The 23,785-nt window shown below is 37.7% G+C and overlaps 1 protein-coding gene and 1 long non-coding RNA gene across 2 annotated transcripts in view; both read right to left on the reverse strand.

The window, feature by feature from the left end:
- Window positions 1-1,058: 1,058 nt before the first annotated feature.
- XKR4 (XK related 4) overlaps window positions 1,059-23,785 on the reverse strand; it is a 211,851-nt gene continuing 189,124 nt past the window's right edge. Inside the window, exon 3 of the mRNA XM_086888017.1 lies at window positions 1,059-2,708. Within this exon, the coding sequence (XP_086744143.1) occupies window positions 1,762-2,708 (947 nt within the window). The 3' untranslated portion in view covers window positions 1,059-1,761. The remainder of the gene's footprint in view (window positions 2,709-23,785) is intronic.
- Window positions 15,695-20,798, reverse strand: LOC147655446 (uncharacterized). Its single transcript, XR_015286545.1, has 2 exons — window positions 20,604-20,798; window positions 15,695-17,510 (listed from the first exon to the last, which is right to left on the reverse strand). It is a non-coding gene; the product is annotated as an uncharacterized LOC147655446 (long non-coding RNA).

Below are 23,785 nucleotides of genomic sequence, written 5' to 3' on the forward strand. Positions count from 1 at the left end.
CACTTACATTTGAAGCAGGATCCACAGTTTATAGAGTATTCTAAAAGTACCCATGTAGGCTTTCATATGGCATTACACTGCAAAACAAATCCATAATGTGTGAAAACCAGGTTTATGTCAACCTGCAAAAGCCATTTGATAAAATTCATGGACCAATTCTTAAAATCTAAGCTATAAAGAGAATGAAATGTATTAAAAGATTTGAGGTTTATAAAAAGTAACCTTTTATACCATATTTTTACTTTACAAAAATATTGAAATAATCCATGAGTTTTTCACTCTGCACCAGCTTTAAAAAAAATACTATCAAATTTTGACTTGCACCTTTAATGCATCTGAAAGCACCATCAGGGGATACTTTTAACATAAAGTATAATACCATTAACTAGATTTAGGGAGGTATTTAAAACCCAAAAGCTTGCAGCAAAAGCACTCTATTACAAGAGATTCTAATTTTTAGACACATCTCTACTCCAGTCTTGAACAGGCAGAAGAGGCTCTTCCACATAACTTGTTTATACTATGCTTCAGTGAATATGCTTACTAAGAGGTGGCTGAAAGCCTTTAAAAGATATCACTTTCACCTTGGGTGGGAAAAATCAGAGCTGTCTCTACACATTGAGAGCTTGGTTGGTCTTTCCTGCTTCTTTTTCCGGTAGGGCTTGTGCCACTTGTTGTGTCCCTCGGGCAATATCAACCTTGCAGTTATACAATGTTTGGCACTAGAAGGGTATGGCATGTCAGTCTCTTGTCACACCTGCATACATTCACACACTGAATCATGCATTCTCAGTCCTGAAACAGAGAAGTGTCAGTGTGTTCAGCTCCTTGTAGCTTCTTCTGAAATAGCTGAATGGGGTCCTCCGAAAAGTTTAGAATATGAAAATTATACTTCCTTGTTCTTTTAATTTTTTTTTTTTGCAAATTGAACACTGAATCATGATTATCATTTAATGAATATCACTACGTGCTAGAGCTCCTTATTTCTCCTCAAAACCAGAAGTGAGCTGCATAGAGTTTCTGTTGAAAATAACATCAAGAAGTTAAATTGCATTTTAAAAAGACTTTGAAATTCTACAGCAAACAAACAGTTCTGGTAGTGTTAATTTTAATGACCTAATTAATCAGAATTTAGTTTATTTCCCATTGACAGCCTTATAAATATGATGACATTTTTTTTTTAAATCAAGAACTATTTTGCAAACCTATTCTAACCTGAATGGTTGATTTATGGGAATGTTGAAGACTACTAAGCTCCTGTTTTTTGCTCCAGAAAACAGTTTTCCTAACAGCAACACCGTGTGCTACAGTTTCGTTATTTTTGAAAAGGTGTGTTTTTTTGTTTTTGTCATTGATTATGGAAATATCAATCATTCATTTTTAAAATAAAATGCACTACTGGCTGAAGTTGAAAGCTCTGGTCAGAGCCTTTTTATTGGTTTGATTGTAAGTACTGTGCAGTCAGAGTTTCATAGCGGTAAGGGGTGGTGGGTGAGTTCCCCCAGCTGATGTAACTTATTTGTATGTGTGGGTCAGGGTGTGGGGTTTTTTGAGGCTTTCAGACGATGCTGCTGTATCAGTGTCCTGCAGACAGACTGCACACAGTGGATCAAATGATAATCATGATGATAGCCAGACTAAGAACACTATAGCTTGCTGCTCTACTTTTAGTACGCAGTTTAGTTGTTCCTACAGCCCTACTGTCAACCCTTAATTTGGACTGTGATGTCGGAGCTGCTTCAAGCTGTGTTTTTGCTTTGTTTACAATGTGGTTTCATATTCCAAGCGCTCCTGAATAAGGGCATCATCTTTATACTGTAGCCGTGGAGGAGCAGGGGAACATTCAAACGCTAAGATTGCCTTCCTCAGGCTCCTGTCCAACACGTGTCTCTCCCATGCTGGGTACCTGTTCCTGAACAGATCGATTTTAATGACAGACTCCTCAATCCTTGGTGGCCGGGATGAAGGTGTGGATGGTGCAGTGGGTCTCACCTGAAACACAGGCACACACCCATCCCTCTCCGCAAATTTTTGATCCCGCTCGCTCGTGACACTCCGGTTGTTGGAGATGGAGCGTAGTGTGCTTGTGGCCACTTCTGGGGGAAGGGTGAAGGCAGCGGCAGGGTCCTCACAAGCACAGCTTGGTGACTGCCCAAACCTTGGTCCATTGGGGTGAAAGAAGGCATAGTACATTAGCATAAAAACAATGCCTGTTAAAAAGCTGCTGAACACTACACACAGTGCTGGTATGGCAAATGCATCAGAGATCGGAGGGGCCTTGTACAGATACCAGAGAACACTCAAGGCGGTGTTTTCTAAAAGGATGACAAAATAGTAAATGAAAAGCCTACAGCGTGTCCTTCCTTCCTTGACATTGAACCAGCTGAAGATATAGATTATCCCAACAACCATGTCGAAAACTATCTCTTCCCATTTAGTGATGCAAAACTCTGTCTCGCAGTGAACGATCCAGAAGGTCATGATGCACCAGTGCAGCACGATGAAGATCCCAAAGTACAGCTGGAAAACCGAGGCAAACAGAGCAAAAGTAATGACCCTTGCTGCAATGGTGAAGAAATGCCAGCAAAACTGGATTATAACGGCCATATAACTGATGGGTTTCTTGTCATCGCGGGAGTCACGGAGGGCCTTTTGGTAGGAAGCCAAAGCCCAAGCCAGGGATACAAGGGATGCTGCAGCAGTAAGACCTAGGAGGAAACAGGAGATGCAGTTAAGGCATAATTAGTATGTCAGCACTTTGCTGAAAACAGTGAGATCCTTGCTGCTTTAAATATGTTCTCCACCACTGGCACAATAAAACCTCTTCCTTCCCCTTTAGCTCAGAGAAATGAACCTCTGCTGCTGGGACTTCATTGCCTGATGCTGGGTACACACAAACAAGAGCAGCTATTAAACCACGCTCTGAACCTCTTCCCCAGCAATCACGTATTTGAAACAAATTAATTAATGCACAACTTTGAGCAAGTCGGGAATAGGTGTCTCTGTCAGCTGTGTGATTTAAGGGAACCTACTGTGGTTATTGCTTTCAGAAAGAATATGAATTTTCTGATTTTGATAAGTCATTAAAGAAGCCTAATATAAAGCAACCAAGTATTTCTAATTAAAATGCCAGCATCATCTACATAAAAACTAAATCAATAATAATGTGAGCATAAATCTATATGTTATAGATAAAGTTATGTTACTCTTTTTATATCAAAATTTAAACGAACTGCCTTACTCTTGCCGAGGGAAGAAAAAATATCCCATTTTGATATTTTCACCACTTTTAAATAGAGTTTCAATAAACAGAAAATGTCAGAACTTATTTTCTTCCAGCTGGAAGTTAACTTTATTTTAAAAATGTTGGAAATTTTACCAAATTAAAGCTGTGAGTAAAGATGCTCCTAAAGTAGGGGGCTATGTATTTTAATTTATATAGCCATTCTATCTCCAAAATATTACAGAATTGCCTATTTACAAGGCCCTAAACTATAACATTTTAGTAAAACCTGACAAATATTTAAAGCATTCAAGATGAAATTATTTCTCATAAGATTTAAAACATCCGCTTTGTGAAAATACAAAAACTGTAAAACAATTGTAAAAAAAATAGACCTTTCTATTCTCATTTTAAATGTTTATTATTCTTTTCTCCTCAAGGGAATTTCATTCTTGTCAGTAGGCAAATTTGGGGAAAAAAAATTGGCTTTGAAACAAGCCTGCCTTTTAAACTAATCTGTTGCTTCCATATACTACCAGAAAAACACCTTACATTCCTGTTTCAAAAATGGTATAGGTCAGCCTAATTTTTCAAGTGATAAATACTTACATAGCATTCTGGTAGAAATGAATGATAATTCTTCTTTATTAGAAGATTAATTTTTATTTGCTTATGACTTGCATCCAACTGCTTTGGACGGAAATGGGAATTGCAATTGAAGTGCAAAATCCTTGCCTTTCAAGTGTATTTGTTATTTAAATAAAATTGCAATAAATGTTGCATACAGAAGAAAAATGTATCAAGCATTTTATATTTAAAACTGGTTTACTACCAAAGCTAATTTTACATACAGCTAATGAATGAATTCATAAGTCTCAGGATCCCAGACTGAGAATTTATTCATAGACCATTTAAAGATAATGATGTTTCAGCTTATTCTATTTCTAAGCAGTTCCTTAACTTTGAACTAGTTATTGAAGTAAATCAAACTGACATGAAGAAAACATTTCTTCTGTCTGCTGTTAAAAGCTGCTTAATCATTTCAACAATCTTTGGTTTTGGATGCATAGCCAGTATTTTTCTTCCCTATTAAACAGCTTTTTTTAGAACTGAACAATAAAGAATATATTGCTTAAGTACTATAAATTTTAAGAAATTGTATTAATAGAAAATAGTAAATTTAAGCCTACATACATGTTGTTATTCACTTTGAAAGAAAACGAAGAAAGGTTATTTTAAAAATAAAGAAAGTAAGTTGTAGAGATAAAGTCTATTTCAGCAATTCACTTGGCATAACAAACTAAGATTTTGCTCAGTAAGTAATATAGAGAGATTCGTTGCTTTCAGGAGGGATTGCGTTTGCCAATGTTTCTCCCTTTCTGGCAGGGTGTCAGTAATGTTGTGAGCTCCCATGAATCCATGACTTGAAAACCCCTTTGTTTTAAAAATAAAAATAATAACAAACAATCAGCAGAAATACAGAGCAAACTTGGGATACCAGGTAGAATTTTTAATAAAACTTCATATTTTTTATTCCCATGCAGATGCTTCCTTCATGGATAAAACAAGCTATCAGCAATGAAGACAGGAAAGAGACGTTATAAATTGGTGCTTTCATTTCTGACACATATATTTGCTTTTTCACACTGGGCTGCCTTTCTGTATCCATTATCTCTGATGACAACCCTGGGAGCTGAAAATGTAGTTCTTGTTTTCCTGTAGGAATGTTTTAAGTATTGAAAAAACACAGTTCATTTCCCTCATGAAATGAAAAGTTGGGAAAGGTAGATGAATAGGATAAAGATTCTTTCAATACAAACAAGCCACTCTGAATAAGAGCTCAAGAATAGAATTATCAGCGCAGGAAAAAATAATGTGAGTGAGAAATCCATATATTTTCTTTGCAAATCTAACTTTAATGACACACTCCCCCAGAGGTTTGTAGAGATATCATCAGTTTTGCATTAGGAAGTGTAAAATCATTCAATAATGCACACAGAATATAATGTTAAATTCATAGGAATTTCCACTGTTCTAATGCTAATTAATTCATAGTCATTGTCTGGGACATAAAGAAGCAAGTACATAGCAAATAGCTATGCAATTCTGTTATTTAAATAGTCATTAATGGGGAATCATCCTCTGCTTTTACAGAACTCAGGTATACTGGCATACAGGAGAGAAAAGGAGACAAGGGAATACACAAAAGGGAAGAATTGCCAGCTGATATATTATGTATCTGCTCTTGGCTACTGGTAATAGTATTAGAGATATAGAATTAAGATAAATGCTTCATGGGCTCCATCCATTTTTCTATATTGATGAGATCAAGCACTAAAGAATTATAGAAAGTAAATTAATAATGAGAAGAGTGATGCAAAAGTGATGCAAATGGCAGTTTGCTAATAAGTGTCACTACATAAATAATTCACTGGGAATGGTTAGAAATAAAGTGAATTATTGTAGCATTGAATGGATAATGCATTAATTAGAATATACTGATACATTTGCTGAGTATATGTTCATATAAACCTCTTTATCCCTTTTTCAAAGAGGAACTAAAATAAATTTCTATTACTATTAAACAAAAATTTTAGCAGTGCAGGTGCAGTCAGGAAGACTTAATTGCCACTCAGAAACAGAGATTGGACAAGATCTGTGGAGCCACTGCTCATGAAGAACAAGAACCAGCTCTCTCACTTGATCATCTGCAGTCTCTGCACAATTTTTGGGTACTTGCAGCAGCTTTCTGGCATATTTGACTTTCTTGTATTATAAGAGTCTTATATTTAGGGTCTTGATCTTGGAAATTAAGACTAAATAGCAATTCCCAGTGAATATATACACCAGCAATTATATGCTCATCCACTACAGACTGTTACAAGAACAGGAAAGCAGGGATCCTCTAAAATGGCCTTAGGAAGCAGGAATGTACGCAACTATTACTTTCTTTTCTAAAGCTGAAACGTTAAACACTTTCCACAGTATATGATTTGATCTCTAAATTTCTGTCCTGAGGAGGAAAGAAATGCAGGCTTTGCACAGGAAAAACATCACAATTTGGATCAGGAAAAAGATGCTTTTGTAGGGTTCTAAAGCGGACACCTGAAATACTCTAAATAGCAAAGAGTGGGAGCGTACATACCACTTTCAGCCTTTGCAGCACAGCCCATCCACAATAGTCACAACAGCAAGAAAATAGTGCATTGTATCAGGGCAACATTCTGCCAGGAACTAATTATAATCTGTTTTGACTGAAAAAGACAATTTAACCTCTTTTATGCTGTGAATGGTTTGCATTACTTAATTATTTGTATAAAAGAATGACATCTTTTTAATTATAGATGAGTTCCAGGTGTTAGCAAAGTGAGAGTCTATCAGACTTTCTGTTTAATAAAGAAAAGAATTGCTTTGAATCATAATTTTAATTTATTTTCATGAAATTATTAATTTCTTTGTATATATGTGCTTACATTTTATAGATTGTGGCATTTCAGTATGGATACTTTAAATATAATACATAATAAATTACAATGAACTACAGCTCATTAAAGACAAGATAAAAAACTCACACACATGACTTTCACAAGTGAAAGCAAATGCATATGATGGGAAAGATTGATGAATATATTCACAAATGTAATATTGTTTCAAGGAAGCAAGAACACACCAATAACTAGATGAGAATCAATGGAATTCTCCTCAGTGGCATTAGTGAGAAACATGATTTGGACTTGAAAGATTAAAGGCATATCTGCATCCACAAATGACTTTTTTCTAATCATATGTTCTATATAGAATAAGGACAGAGCAGCTCGAGTCAGCTGGAAGTCTTACAAGTGAATGAACTGATCAGAGAAAGTGCTCCTTGACATTAAACCTTATTTCAGAAATCAAACTCCTGCCAAGGCATCTGTCTACTTCATCCTTCCTTTAAAACTTGTACTCATCTCACCACTTCCAGGAGTAAATACATCTAAAAGAAGGAATACCAAATGCAGCAGGACATCTAGGTGTGACAGCATTGCCTGGGATGTGAGACTTCAAAACATTATTTTAAGAAAGTCTGTATTTTTTGATTTTCCTTCTCAGCTGGAGAAGGGGCACTACATGCATCCAAGCTTCCAGGTGCTTCTCTGAATCAAAGCCAAGGATCTCTGATATTCATATCTTAGTCCTTTAGGGAACAGCATATCATGACTGCATCCCCCCAGCTTCAGAAAATGTCTTGCTATATTTGTACATCTTTTGCCCCTCTGCTCTGCAAGTACTGGCACAAGCTAAAGATTCACGTGGAGGCAGCCTTGCAGGCAGCTTGACAACAGTCTATGTGTTTCTGCACTAATTCTTTTGTTCCCAAACACAGTGTATGACAGCAATGTATACCATGGTGTACATACTGGGCTTCCATATGTGGTTAAGTACACAGGAGGCTTTGAAGGCTTTAAGAGAAGCTTTTGGTCATATCAAGGGCCATGTGTCCAGGTCATCAGTATGTGTTTCATGCTCATGGATTTCATTCCCTGACCAATACTGTGAGATGAAACCTAAAGATTAATCTTTTGTTTAATGCGTTCCTATTTTCTAAAGGGGCAACAATACAAACTCTTGCCCTCACCTGGGCTATCTCCCCATAAACATGTTGCCAAAACAATCCTATTACGTTCCCATTCAGCAAGTTTGTCATATATTAGTAATCCTAAATCAAGATCAAAGGCTTTATGTTGTACTGAAATAAGCTTGCTGAGGTGAGAAAAGGACTTTTTTTCTTTTTTCTTGATTCCCACTATATCTGATTGTGTCTAGATTGAAACGGGACCCTACTGAAATGTCCCACTCCTGTGGTTTTACACTCAGACTGTTCGCTACCCACAAACACGGGACTGTCTGTGTCTGAGGATGAGTCTCCAGTAGTTCACATTTCCAGTGTTTGCAACGGGCTTCAATCATAGCTGCGGATTTTCAAGGCAACGTAGATGATTTCATCAGCTTGCCAACATTCAGCTTAATTTTCTCCCACTGCATACCGAGGTGGATTAATGCAGCATAATGGGTGACAGGAACTCTTCCTCACTGAAGTCAGAATTACACCTGATATTACTTCTCCTTTGTGTTACACAGTACTCATAGAGCATGCTAGCATGTATATAGGAATAATTTCTCTTGTGATTGCTCTAAGCTGCTTTCAGTAGACAATTTTGGTGAGACAACTTTCAGCTGTTTCGTTAATTTGCCCCTCCACAACAACTTACCATTGCCCTAAGAGTCAAGAAATACTTTACGTGTTGTGCCACTTTCAACCTTATTCATTTTACCTACTCCTAATTTTTTACCAGCAGTGGTTTGGACTCTGTGTAGAGGACCACAGTCAACTGGCAAAAGTTTGGCTTATTGTATGTATCTTTAGCAGTTTCTTAGGGTCTGTACAGGACACCTGCCTAATGATTTATCTCTTGCTGCACTCAGAGTCTTATCCACACTGGCAAATCTAAGTGTTAGACAGCATTGAGAAGCTTCTGCTGATCAGCAGTCCTGGTCATAGCTTTAAATACATGGATGATGGTCATAATTTTGTTTCAAGATAAAATCAAGCACAGTTTCCCATTGCCTTGCCCCTGAATCCAAACTAACTCTTTCACCCAGTTTTTGTTAATGTCTCAGGACTTGTATTAAAAATTATCAATGAAATCAAAACAGATAAAGAGAGGCAACTTGGTACTGCAGGGACCACAACCATGAAAGTTGGCTCTCTCCTGTCTTTCAAAAGACCATAGTAAGTAACTGAAGTCTTTCTTCACAGACACCCAAAGCTCCACTACCTCCTCCTCTATCCGTAGAAGTAATCAGTTTTTTCAGATACTGGAATGGAAGTCTCACTGCCAGAATACCCCAGCTAAGGCCAGTTACTAGCTCATATGCTGGGTGATCTCTTCCCTTTCAAATATGTTTTTCTAAGATTTGTTAGTTTCTTGTTCTACTAAAGATGTGCTATACTTAAAACTTTCAGCTTAGGAGTCCTTATTAGCCACCATCAAGTTCAGTCCTTCACTGGCAGTGACAACCTCCAGGTACTCATGTGTGCTGTGTAGTCTGTGTGCTGCCAGGCTTGGCAAGACAGCATGAGATCATTTTGCCTGTTAGGAATCTAAACTTAGATTCTGTACTTTCACAGCTTGACTCCTTGTCTGTTAGGTAATTTGGTGTCTTTTATTCCAGGGAGGTATGTGCAGCACAAACATACCCACTGACTCCAGGCTCATTTCCATGATTTCTACATTTCAGAGATTTCAATGGCTTGAGCCTGCTGCAAGTAGCTTGCAGAAACCAAGGGATTATTTGGAGGATACAGCAACCCCAAGCAGAACAAACCCCCCGGCCATTAGCTCTTAAGAAACATCATGACAACCTAATGCTAAGTTAAATGCAGGGCACCATCTATGGGAGACAGCTCCACCTGCACCGCTCTGTCCCATGCCCTGCGTGCACAGACACCTTTCCACAGTGCCGATTCTCCCAGCCCTTCTCCCTGCCACCCAGCAGGAGAAAGAGAAAAAGATGGAACTTACTAGACATGCAAAAAATCCTGTTAGAACTTAACTCTTGAGGAAAAGCCTTTCTGTTGGTCCACATTTCTGTGGTTTCACTGGCACTCCTCTGTTGAACTTTTATACACTTTTGCTTCTGCAGCTTCTGTACCAATTCTATCCTAGCATAGTTCACTAATTTGGAGGAACCAGCCACACAAATTTTCATTCTATGGCATCTAACAAGATCAACTTGAACTTTTCTTATTGGAAATGATTTGGAAAAACATTAAAATGAACCACCTCCACCTCCCCACCCCCCTAAATGCTATTTAGATGATTTAAGTCTTCTATTAAAGAATACACAATTTAAAATACATATATACATATATACATATATATATACACACACACATATATATACACACACACTCACATATACATGCAGATATGTTGTATTTAGTCTTTGAGAGTGCATAAGCATGAATAGGGGGAAAATAGTATTAACATTTGTTTCTTTTTCTAAGTCACTGTGTCACCTGCCCCAAGGTTGGTGTGCCTTCTCAGCTCACAGGGCAGGGGCCTGCCAGATGTTGGTGGCTGGCTTGGCACTGCTGCAGGTGTGGACTGAACCCACACACCAAAAAAGGGCAAGAAAGTAAAACTTTGGACAAACAACTCCCAGAGCAATGATACAAAACTGGAACTGAGATTGTACAAAATATGGAAAGAGATCTGTTGAATTGAAAGCATGGTGGTGCTACAAACACTATTGGTTTCCTAATCAATTCTCCATGAAAATGTTTTCTAATTGTTTTCTAACTGTTTTCTAATTGGGTCTCAGATGCCCATGTGTTGGCAGGGGGACACATGGGGTGGCCTTCATGAGGAGAGGCCAGAGCCTGTCCCATGTGGGACACAGGTGATTCCAGCCAGTTTCCAGCCAGATCCAAAGTGAGCCACCACAGGACACAGTTGAGCCCATCAGCCAATATATTGGTGCCCCTGGAAAAGATATCGAAGAACAGACATTCTGTTCTTCGATATCTTCGAGAAGGGAGGGAAATAAGGACGACAGAGCAGCCGTATAAGCACTGAGGTGAGAGAAGAGGGAAGGGAATGAAGTTCTTCAGGCAACTCTGGGAGAGAATCATGGTAGAGCAGGTAATTTCCAACTGCCTAGGAAGGACCATGATGGAGAGTATTTACAGCCTGCAGCCTAGGGATATTTCTTGAAGGAAAGTATGACCTTTGGAGAGACCACACTGGACCAGTTTTATCTTGAAGGAACTGTACCTTTTAGGAGGGATACCATGCTGAAGCAGAGGAAAAGTGTGAGGAGAAAGAAGCAGGAGAGAGAAAATGGTGTGGACTGACTGCTACTCCCCATTCCCCATCATCCTGTGCCACATGGAAGGGGAAGGCAGAAGGATCAGGGATGAAAGAATGAAGTTTATTCTGGTAAAAAGGGAATACAGGGGAGAAATCTTGCTTTTAATTTAATCTGTGTTTCTAACTACCCATATGTTTTCACTGGCAATAAATTATATTAAAAGTGAATCTGTTTTGCCTGTGGTGGTAACTGGTAAAGTACCAACTTTTACCCCAGTCCAAAAGGTTTTTTATCCTCTTTTCTCACCCTATGCAGCTGAGGAAGCAGAGTGAATGAACAGCTGGGTGGGTGTCTGACTGCAGCCCAAGCTCAACCCATCACACGAATCACCTCACACCAATATATATTTGCATGCACAAACTGTACATATGGTCATGGCTTTAGGGACCAGGTTGTACCTGTTCCTTCGAGGACCATTCAAGAAAATTACTTTCCCCTTGCACAGGGGCACCTGAAACACTCCTCAAAATTCTCAAAGAGGGTCTCAAAACCCTCTTTCCTCTTACGGGTGTCTTGCCACCTGCCAGTGACCTACAACATACTGGCTGCCTCAAAAATGGATGTCTGAGAATATCAAAGTTGTCACATTATTTCCTGAGATTTAATGAGAGGATGTGGGAGCAGAACGTGCTGAATACCCGGGATAATTGGAAAGTTACTACAAATACAGTTTTTCGATTTTTCAATAGAGAAAAGTAGAAATTCTGGAAAAGGAAGTGCTTATAATTTTTTTTTGTTTTAGTTGAACATAGTCACAACAAATTCACCATCTTAATTTTTTGAGTGAAATGTAAAAAAAATTGATACTTCAGTAATTTGCTTCATAGATAGATATATTGAAAGTGAGATAGCACAGTAAAAATCAGTGTAAAATACAAGACACAGAGTGTTGCATCATGAAAACTGAGTGAATCCTTTAACTGTGTTCAAAGAAGCGAATAAGAATTCTAAAGTTTCAAAGAAGGGACAAAACCTCCTTCCAAGAGATATTTGCCTTGACTTTAAATATGCTCTTTTTTTTCAGTCTGAATTTACCTATCTTTGGTATTCAGCCACTGATTTGGCTGAAGTTCTGCAGCATTCAAATGACTTAAGGATAACATTTCATGGACCTTCAGAGTTTTAAAAATTAAATATTTTCAGGGCATCAGTTTTTTTACTAAGAAGCTCTCAGTACTAAATAGCTGAAGACAATTTTCCCAAGCCTGAAATGAGCTGAAGAAAGATACATATTTTTACTATTAACCAAGATTTCTGATGTGTTTTCCACAAGCATCCCACAAGTGAAACAGCTTGAAATGATCATACTGGTTGCAATATGGTGGAAAATATCAGAAATAGTATCTGGCAACTTCAAGCTATCTCTTCTGAGTATTTTTTTCAAGACACAGTGAGTATCTTAAACTACAAATAACACTTTCACACTGGGTCTAGAAATGTCTGCTGAGGATTTGGAAAAGGAAAAGTTAAATTAATATTTCAAATACACCAGAGATTTGTTTTTTTTTTTTAAAGATATTGCTGTGTCCAGCATCCAGCACAGACAAGACCAGAAGCCAAAATGCATTTTGGCATGAAAAATATCCCAAATATCTTTTACTAAGTTTTATTACAAATCAATAATAAGGAACCAGGTCATTGGCAAAAAAATATTGACGCCACACAAAGATAGCATGGGGCCCTTAAATCTCCTTAAGTCATGATTTTAGGATTGGCTTTCAGTGGTTCATAGGCTCATACTGGCCTTCTGAAAGGGGATAAATTTCAGCCCTCATTAAAGAACTGATATTTCTCCCACTTGCACATTAAAACTGGCCTGAAGTTAGTACCTTATTTGACACCATTTCTCTAAGAAATATTTTGTATATGTAGCATTTTTTTGCGTTTGTCTTTTAAACTTCTCTAAGCCCACAAGAGATGTTGAGGATTATGCCTGATATGGTGATCTGGGACAAAACACAATTACTGCCACTATGAAAAAGAAATCAATTTAGTATTTGTTGAATCCCACTCAGAAAAGGAAAAATTGGAGCTGTTAGCTCATTTTAGTACATGAAGAAGTTTCCATTGGATCAAACTCTTTGCTATGTTTCTTTCAGTTGGAAAAAGTTCAAGTGTATTTTCACAATAATTCATTAAATAGACTTATTTTTCTGTCAGTGGAAAAGGAATCACTAAGCTCTTCTCCATCTCAAAAGAAAATCCATATTTTCACCTACTGTGAAGATAATGTAAATTGAAGCAAAGTTTAACAAACTGTTTTGAAGAATACTCAGTTTATTCTGGAGATTAATTCTGCTTCCAGCTCATGCCATGCTTGGATTATTTTAGGTCTCATATTTACATCTTTGTCTTCAATATTTGTTGAAAAGCTCTTCATTATCAGTAAGGAAGCTCTACAGCTATATATCTACCTATGTCTGATATAGTTGGAATATATACACATGATGTATGCAGGTAATACGCAGATTCTGTGTGTATGGCATATTTAGAGTTATATACTACATGCAGACAGAAAAGCTGTTGCAATTTGAATATACCAAGCAAAATAATGACTCAAAATTTCCTCTGAAAAGCTTTTCCAATCTGTGGAAAATCAATCTGTGGCTTGTGCCAAAAATTTGCACTTTGTTGCAAGTTTAAATGAATCCAATTTCCATTTCTCCTGCTTGTCTAGAAGATTGAAAAAGTTCCTGGCTCCTGCCATTAAGCTTCTTTTTTTTTTAAATGTATAAGTACCCAGAGAGAGTGATTGAATGACTTCTTCAGTCTTTCCCCAATATTCTAGGCTTATGAGTTCCTAAAAGACTTATAACCCAGTGGTTGATTGATGACCTCTGAGACATTTTTTCCCCTGTCCTTTGAATTTCCTTGAGTCGCTCCTTCCTCCAGGAAATGTGAGTCACAGAGCAGGGAACAGTGGTCTTACTGGTGATGTTCAGACTGGTTTGATCTCTTTTAATGTGCCTACTGTAATTTTTTTTCCTCTGGATAATATAAAGTTCAAAGCCTCAACCTGACACCGAGATCTCACAGAAAAACTCTTCTCTCTCCTGCTATGCCATCTTCCGAATTACTGTTTTCTGAGACAGAGAATTTCCCATCCTATGGGTGTAGTCTGTGTTTCTGATTGTAAAGTACACTTTCCTGTATTAAACCATAATTAGTTGGTTGTGATAATTTTGACCAATCAGTCAGACAGGCCTGTGATGGCAGCTGTCCTGAAAGCACTACCAGCTACCCTCACATCTCTGTGCAAAAACAGTGTCATTGCCAGTCCCTGCAAACCCAGCTGGCAAATGATACATGTCATCATCCATAAGGCTATCAAACAAGATGAGAGCAAGGACAGGCATTTAGCTGGTGCTCCCGAGCACTCCCTCACTTACTCTTTCCTAATTTTCATATCTTTCTAGATGACAGATTTTAGTACACTTTGTATGAGCTCTACTCCTTCCTGCTTCAAGATCTCATGTGATTATAAGTCACATGAAGTTTATAAAAAAAAATTATACATTATTCATTATGGTTTCTGTCATCATTCTAATTTCTGAGCTTGTCAGTGAATGATAACAGGTATGGGTAACAAGACCTGATATCCAGTAAAAACACAAAGGTTTGAAGAATTCTACTATCTTCTACTTTGTTACCTGAGTACCCAGTTGACATTCCTATTATTTTCTGCTGAATTAAAGTCAGGATAATCTATACTAATGTTTATTTATGTGCTCACTTCCTTTTAAAATCTTAGATTTGTTTCTTTATGCATCTTCACATCAGTCTGCTCTGTGGCAATTGTTAAGAACGACCAGCTGATTTCAACAGAATTCGACACAGAAACAGATGTCTCAAAGATACTAAGTTCTGTGAGGTTTAGGGAAGATGGCAGCTAGAGAAGGGCCCAAAGAAATGTTCCTACTTAGAGTATAGTGGACTTCAGGCATTTCATTTTTATGCCTGAATTTCAGGCATTTTTATGCCTTCAGGCATTTTTATTGCAACAGCTAGGGACCAATTAGTAAGTGAATAAATATGTCCCTGGCAGCTGGCAAATTCACGAAGATGTAACTTTGAGCTATTCCCAGCAGATATTGCCTCTTAGCCATCCAAACCCAAAGTCATGAGAGAGAACTCAGAATAAAGCAGGGAGTCAACAGCACAGTGTGACAACCTAGGGGATCTGAGAAAAAAATGGGTATATTTTTAAGGCAGGGGTTAAGGCAGGAAATGAAGCTTCATTATTTTTGCTACTTGAAGAACATATATTAATAGGCATTCTCCTTTTCTTCCACACATCTACTTCTCCAATATTTTGTTAAAATGTAATGTTCCAGTGTATGCAGACATACATGACAGGGTCCTCCAGGCTGGAACATGATATAGTTCGGGCTGGACGCAGAACACAAAGAGGTCCCGCAAATGGAACGCGAAGGCTGAGATCATGTTTTAAAGATTACTGAACATCTGCCTCAAAGTGCAGATAAATGAGTATTAGTTTTACACCAGTGTGACTGTAAATCAGATTCTCTGCAGACTCAAAGGGAGAAGTGACAGTTAGCTACATACCTAACATTTATTTGATTTATTGTTTTTTTGATAAAGTGTGACAGCAGATTAGCAAGGCATTTTTATGACACTGATCAAGAAGTCATCAATTCACATCACTAGGGCATTTTAAAAAAGATAATTTCGATAATAAAGCATTCAATATATAACAGTTACCTAAGTAAACAATTTGATATAAAAATCCAGTATTTTCTCAACCTCAGCAGTAGTAGTGACAACTGAGAGAAGCCCAGAAGCAGTAGTTCTAAACCTACTGGTGAATATCCTAGACTAATAGAATAAATTTACTCTGGCCCACCTTATTAATTTTGATTTGGAAACAGGATAGTGTGCGTGCCCTGGATTGGGGGAAGGTGATGATATGCTATTTCCCTTCAGCTTTGGTAGTTGTTTGGATGTGCAACTGTGAATGACTCCTCATTCAGCCTGCAGAAAAATAGCTTATCTCTGCTACTACTGCACTTAGATAACTCATCCCTCTCAGTCAATTATAAACATGACAATTCTTTAGAAAACAGAGTTCATAGAAAGCCCTCTGAGCCATGCCATGAACACACTACCAAACAAAGAATAAAAACCAATACCATGACAAGTTAATACCCCATTTTGAGATTTGAAAGGAAATACAAAAATACATTTCGAAGTTAGAGAAAAAAGTGCCATGATCTATTTGAGTAAATGGTCTTCCACAGAGAGATGAAATAAATAGGTTAGGCAATTTTTTATTTTTTTTTAATTGTTGTGACTCTTACTAGAGCACACACAAACATCTTTCTCCAAACACTCCAGCAGAGGTGGGAAAAAAATATTTCACATTAATCCGAAATCCATTCAGTATGTACATAGATTGTCTCTATGTTTCTGCACAGTTTTAATGTTAGAATACCAAGATAAATTATATTTTGAGCTCCTAGCACTTAATTTGATCTCTTGGAACTTCTGGCCTGGTTATACTGTAATGAGTTTCAGATTCTTCTATTGCTACTTCTGACTGTTTTCAAACAACATATTATGGGCATTAATACTAGCCAAGGAATAAATGCAACACTTTTGCATTTTAAAGTGTTATACTTTAACTTACCATACTTAAATTATTAATTTTTTTCAAATCTTAACCTGATCTGGGAAACAGAAGACAGAAATTGTTTTTTGATCATGTCTAGAACAGTATATGAATACAAAGTTGTTTAGATATTTTCCTTATTCTGTTCTTGAAAAGGAATGTCTGTCGGGGGGAAAGAGTGACTTAATTTATCTTAGATACTCAGCTCTTCCTCTCCTCTCACAAAATAACTACCATAAGCCATAGATTAAATGTCTTGTCCATTTCAATTTTACATATCTTCCTTCTACTCTTTCTGACCCCAAAAGGATTCAGTATCACCTCCCCCCATCCCTTCCAAAAGCTCCCTGAAACACTGTCCTTTTCTCTTTGTCACCTCACCTGCAAGGTTTTCCAACTGCTCTTTTCCCAATGATCCTTATATTTCTTGCTTTCCCACAGGTTTCCCAACTCATATATTTGTTTTCTGTAGAGGTGCTCCAGATTCTTAGCACTCCTCCTCTCTTCCTATGTCCATCTCATCTGGTATCTCCACATCCCTGTACCCATCCCAGCAACAGGACAGGGTGCCCAGGTATCTGGACTTTGATAAAGCCACTTGATGGCTGGAGCATTGAGACCAGAGCTGTCTGGTTCAGCAATGTGTTGCGGTTCACCATAAAACCAGACAGCTTCCCTCTCACGCTCACTCCTCTCGGCAGCAGCATCCTGTCCCAGCAACTCAGTGCTCTGCTTTCCAGCCTGTGAGTACACACACATAGGTCACACTTACTCGCTCTTCAGGCTTTCCCCCCAAGCCAGCTCATCTGCTTTCCTTAAACAGACAGTTTTTTATAAGTCCTGTTAACTGGGGTTATCTTTAAAAACTTTTTTGTTAAAAGATCCTGTGACAGCAATGAATTTCACTGGAAATTAATATTCTTCTTAATTTTAAAGAAAGTTTTAGCGGTGTTACTTACCTCATATTTTAACACAAGATGTCATATTGAGGACAAAAGTCTGCTTGTGTGAGTAACTATCAAGTCAGAAAGAATATTCACTGTTTCTTAGTTTTTCCAAAGCAGCCTTCATTATCTAGGGCATTTCAATTCACTTTCTTCTGTTCTGACTAGCACTCCTATTTCCTAAATTATGTCATCAGAGTAACCCATGCCCTGTTCCTCTATACATTTTTATTACCTCTCTTTCTCATAATGAGGTGAGGAAACTCTGAATACAATAGTCAAGTAATCAGGTAAGGTTACATAGACTGCAGGAATATATTTGTAATTATTTGCTGTCACACTGTGTTCCTGTCTGCATTAAAATAATTTACGCTATTCACAGAGTACCTAGATCCATAAATTCATAATTTAACATTAAAATGGATAAAGTCATAGGCATGATCTCAACACAGCCTATTCTCAGTGCACAGAGTTCACAGACGGGGTACTTCAGAGGCTTCTGGGAAATGTAAGTGATGTTTGTACAAAAAATGGTGTCTGACAATATTCAGTTAGTAAAACACATTATTTCTGTCCCCTGTATAAGGTTCCCTCTCCTTTATCCGTGCTGAAAAGGTGACAAAATTTCCCCTTATAGCTCCATTGTATTCCTCTAAGCTCTTCAAGAGGAGCAACGTTAGCTCTCAGAATGTGCATATTCCCGTGAATGGGACATTTAACAATTCTTTGCAGATCTAACACCTTTTCTCATAATATTTTAGTATTCTCTGTACTCATAGCACTATTCTTAAAATAGCTGATGAAGAATGTCAGTATGACATCCGTTTTTCCGATGCATGAACCACAGAAAAAGGAACTGAATGATTTGCCTGAAATATCAACCTACAAAGCCTTTTCAAGAGTAGGAACCCAGGAGTCTTAAAGCAGAGTGTATTATCCCAGGCACAAAGAGCATGGCTTCAATGGCACCTCAGTATCACTTTGCAGCAGACTCCTTGGCTAAACTTTCAAACACTGAATTATCTGCCTGCATTGGTGCTGGGTTTATCAGAGGACCGGAGCAGCGCTGCCCATGAGCCAGCACTACAATCTGTGCCTGCACTGCAGACATTGGCTCACCAGCTTTGAGATGGACCTTCAGGAACTTCTTTCCCGAACAATCAGTTTGCCAAAAAGATACACAACTTGTATATTTTGGAAGCCAGTTGAGTCACACTTAATCTGTCAAAAGTAACTGGGTTTCAAAATAGGTGAAAGCATGAAGGAGAGAATGTTTTTGAATTATGCTTTTTACACTTGTGGGCAGTGACAGGTATTTATTTCATCCTTTCAAGTACTTGGCTAGCAAGTACAAGTCAGAATTATCACAGCTGCCATTTCTCAAGAGTGATATAAATCAAGCTATCTTACCAACTTAACAGCTTTCTGCATTCTAGATCAAGAAGTTTATCTTCTTACATCTGGAGGTGATGCTTTGTGCCTGTGCTCACCCAAGACAGCATTTAACCACAGTGTTTCAAGCATGCTGAGAATGCCTGCTGGGAACACTGGCATGCCTTTGGGTGACTATAAGAGACGTTTTCCTGGAGTTTTTCCAACCCTATGTGCCATTCACAAGATTATCACACTGGTGATATATTTGTTCAAGACTTGACATTTGTGCACACAAATTTCTAATGGATTTCGTGCTAATTCACTGGCAATAACTGTTAGGTGAAACAATTCTTAGATTAGCTTTGCAGAGGTAAAAGTTCCAATGGCTTTTCTCATCTGAGAGACTTGAGGACTAGGTATTTATGAGCATTAATTCTATGGGTCATTAGCAGAATTTGGTTCACTAAACCCTTATGGGCCTTTTTTAAAGTATCTGATATACTCAGTACAATTATTCAAACACTGCAACTTGAATTAGTTTTGGCCAATGGCACTCTCCACATCATCATCTGGAACTTCTGAGCTATACAGGATATATGCTCTGATGTTTAAATAGCAATGTAATAGCAGCACTGTCTATATCTGCTTAAATCAGTTATTTTCTGAAATATTCAAGATTGCCACTTTTCTATAAAAACTTCTTTTGCATCTTTAAGAATCAAGCAGCAGTTTTACTGGCATATTTGCAAGTAGAATATTAACAAATTTCACTAACTCTACAAAAGCTATTGTATTCTAGGTATCACCAACCTGAGTTGAATTATTACTGCATGGTAACAATGTCCTCAAAATAGAAATCTATAATGTGGACACTTAAACTCATGTAATGAATGTCAATTATTCTATTACTCTGCTCAGTGTATAATTACAGAAATTGGAGAATATTCTGGGCTTGCAGTTTCTCTATTGTTGGACTGTTTGGTAAACTTGACTGGCAGCAGCATTGTTAATTTTTTTTTTAACCAGAAGGGAATCAAGTCATGCAGCCATTTTGAGTGACAGCTTAAGAATACTGACTAATGAGCAAACACTCCACACTTCATTTTAAAAATGCAAACACCATCCAGGAAAAGGAGTTGAAGTAGCCAATTTGTATAATAAATTATTTTATAAGGCATGCATGATAATAGAACTGAGGAAAAATGGGATGCCAATCCAGGTGGGCTCGATGCAGCAGGAATCCACAGCACAGGATGCCTTGAAAGGCAAGCACCACATACCTTGGCTAAATTGTCCATTAATTAAATAAGTTGCTAATATAATTAGCTTGCTCGTTTTTGCTTTCCCAGGCTGAAATTAATGAAAGAACCCTTTGCACTTTTGAAGACAGACACTTACATAATCACACATATTTACCATAGGAAATGTAGGTCCTTGGCCTTCAGAGTAGGAGGATGGATTGAGGGAGTTTGCCAACACTTTATCCTGGCATAAATTAAAGGTGGCTATCATTTACCTTTGCTGCTGACAGTTTTAAAGGATTATTGATTCAGCTGACAAGCTTTGGAGGAGTGTAGCCACATTGCCTTTCCCAAGGCCACAGTCTTTGCACAGGAGGGAGCAGCTGCTTGCCTTCCAGGGCATCAGGGAATTGTTGCACACCAGAAAGCTCTTCTGGAGTCTCTGGCTGTGAATGAAGGGCTGCTCTGTGGTGGGAGTAATTGCCTGTGCTTGTTAAATAGGTCAGCCAAGCAGTGCAGGGCTTTCTTCAGCTGCAAAGCATCAAAGCCTTAGAAAACCACCTAAGTTAAATGCTTGTGAGAGAAGACAGTAAGGGAGGGAGGAAATCTGAGCAAAGGTTTAATGCATTGTAAACTACAATGAAAAGAAAGAAAGCAAGCACTTGTGAGTCTTTTGAGTCTTCCTGTGAGGAAAAATAAGGTTCACCAGAACTGTTTTTCAGTAGAGGCATACAGTCACACAGAAGGAAAAGAATACTCCTGAGGAACATAAAGAGCTGTTTTTTTAATACAGTTCTCTCTTGTGCTGGTTGTACTTGCCAACATTTCACTTTAGGGGTAAAACTTCTTGTTTGTTGACTCTTGGTACGACGAGGTGCAAAGGAAATGCATCAAAGGATTTGAGTCATGTTAAATCCATCATAAGAAATTTGTGAAATGTCAGGTTTCCAGTTTCAAAAGTAACTTAACCTTCAGCAGTAATTAAGTGCTTAACCCCCCTGATGCCAATGAGAATTAGACATTAAGAACTTCAGATGAAATCCTGTGGGCCAAGATCTCCACATCCAAACATAACATTGATGTTAAATTTGCTGTAAGACTCCTACTGCACAAAATAAACCCTTATGTTGAATCCTTAGTGTCAGCTCCAATTCAGTTACAGTTTTGGAAATGTAACCTGAGGGCACATTGACCCAGTCCCTTGCTCAGAACTTGTTCACTGCCTGTCTGGGAAAATTAGTTTTCCTGAGACTTGAACTGTGTTTTCAGCAGTAGTATTTTTCTGCTAGCTGTTAAAAGCTTCCTGCGCTGTTTCCAGGGCTCTATCCAGCTGAGACACCTGTGTATCATTTTTCTTCCTTTGGTCAGTCATGCACCCACAAACTTGCTTTTCTTCTGTGCTGAAGCTCTGACTTAAAGAATAGATCTCAGTCAAAAATCCAAGATAAGGCTAAAGCACCATTAGAATGACCTTCCAGGAGGGAAAGCAGACATGGCCAACTTTTCTTCTGAATTAACTTAATACAAATGCTCAGAAGAAGCAGCAGTACAGCAAACTGCTTCGCTAATGTTTACCCAGCTGAAACACCAAATAGCAAGCTCAGAACATGTGTGAAAATCCTATCCATGATTCTGATGAAAGTGAAATTACTTTTTACCCCTTACAGTTTGTGATTATCTTCTGTAATCCAGAAATCCTGTGACGTAAGTTTCTTATTTTAAAAATTTTTCGTTTTTTTTTAAAAAAATGTCAATAGATATTGAACAAACTTGGGGAATTTTCAAGGTTAATTGTCAAATCCTTCATGACATCATGTCAACTTCTCTGTGGTAAATATAGGCTTGTGATCAGCAGACTGTCAACTGTATTTATTTATAAGCCAATGTTCCTAGAAACACATCTAAAGGCTATACTTAGAGGTTGTGCCACAATACTGCATTGCTGCAAAAACTGGTCACATATGGAGGTAAACAGTTTTGAAAGGTTAACCCTCCTCACTTGTGATATGCTCTGACATCCTGTGGATGCCAACTGGCTGAACACAACACAAGAGGAAGAGCTGTGGGTATGTCAGAAAAGCAGACAGTTGCTTATTGGGATGAAAATTCACAGCTTAAAATGATAGGATGGAATATCTGCAGGGTAGTGTAGGAAGGTCAATGATATGGATGTTAAGACCAGGAACAAGCTCACAACTTAGTCCTCAGTGAGTTTTATGCCTGAGATCATGAATATTTATTCTAAGTAATCAATTATTTATATTAGATAGCATGCAAGTACATTTATTATAAATATGTTTTAAATACAGTATTAGTTAAAAAGGCAAGGCACCTAGTCACTCTAGACAAGCATGCAAAAATTCTCAGAAAGATTTTCAAGGTCTAATTTTGTGGAGACTTAAAATAAACATGTCTCACACTCATCTGTTCTGAGACAATCTCCTAAGCAAATATGAGCTGAGTGTCAGTAAATTCAGTTTGGTATGCACTCCTCTTCCAGCTAATAGAGCCTACGCTATCAAACAACTCTCTCAGTTAATGTTCCCTCAGTTTTTAGCCTCAAACATCCTTGTAAAGTATTATTATGTTTCTATTCTCATTTTATAAATTAAAAACTGAGAGACTTCTTTAAGAAATGTGGCTTAAGAATTTTTTTAATGCTTGGCAGTGATGAACGATTAGTTCATCTCATTCTTTCCATGCAGCCAGGTTAGGAATTTTTAGAAACCAAATGCAATCTGATTCAAGCCTTTGTCCTCGGTAAAAGATATCTAGGTAAAATTTAATGACTGGGGACATATAGTTAGACCTTAATTCCTATGAAACTCCAACTATCCCAACCAGCATAATGACCTCCAGAAGTTGCAAGATTAATCCATTTTCCCATGTCTCTTCCCATAGAGTCCTGTAGAAAAGGTCCTTCCTGTTCTACAGGGCTCTATGTTCTCTTGCTGAGAAGAAAAGATAATTTTGTGGTCAAGAATATTTTATAGAAAGCGTCATTATTTTTGCCTTAAGCCCATCAATAAGTCTGCAAATATATGCACTGCTGTGATATTTCAGAAAACATATTCCATGGAGACAAAGATGCAAGAATGAAATGAAAAAAAATCTCTCACCCAAAAGATAAGGCATAACTTATACCAGTCACATGTAGTCTAGGATAAAAATACACTGCTTTGTTAATGTCCAGTGAATTAAAGAGAAGTGGTAGGCCAGTGTTTATATATCCTTATTCATACCACGTAGAATTGTCCTGTTCCTACATTAGCAGCCTTGTTCAGGGTCATTGTAAGGACCCCTGGAACTGTTCTTAATGACACTAAATATGTTTGAGAATATGCAATATCCTTTTTCACAGAAATGTGTTGTGATGATCACAAAAGTATAATTCAGAGAGGCAAACAACCTGTCCATATAACTCTCTGCAAAATCAGATTGTTCAACTTGATTGATA

This window comes from Cyanistes caeruleus, chromosome 1 (genome assembly GCF_971803275.1).
Source record: "Cyanistes caeruleus chromosome 1, bCyaCae1.hap1.1, whole genome shotgun sequence".
Taxonomy (NCBI): Eukaryota; Metazoa; Chordata; class Aves; order Passeriformes; family Paridae; genus Cyanistes; species Cyanistes caeruleus.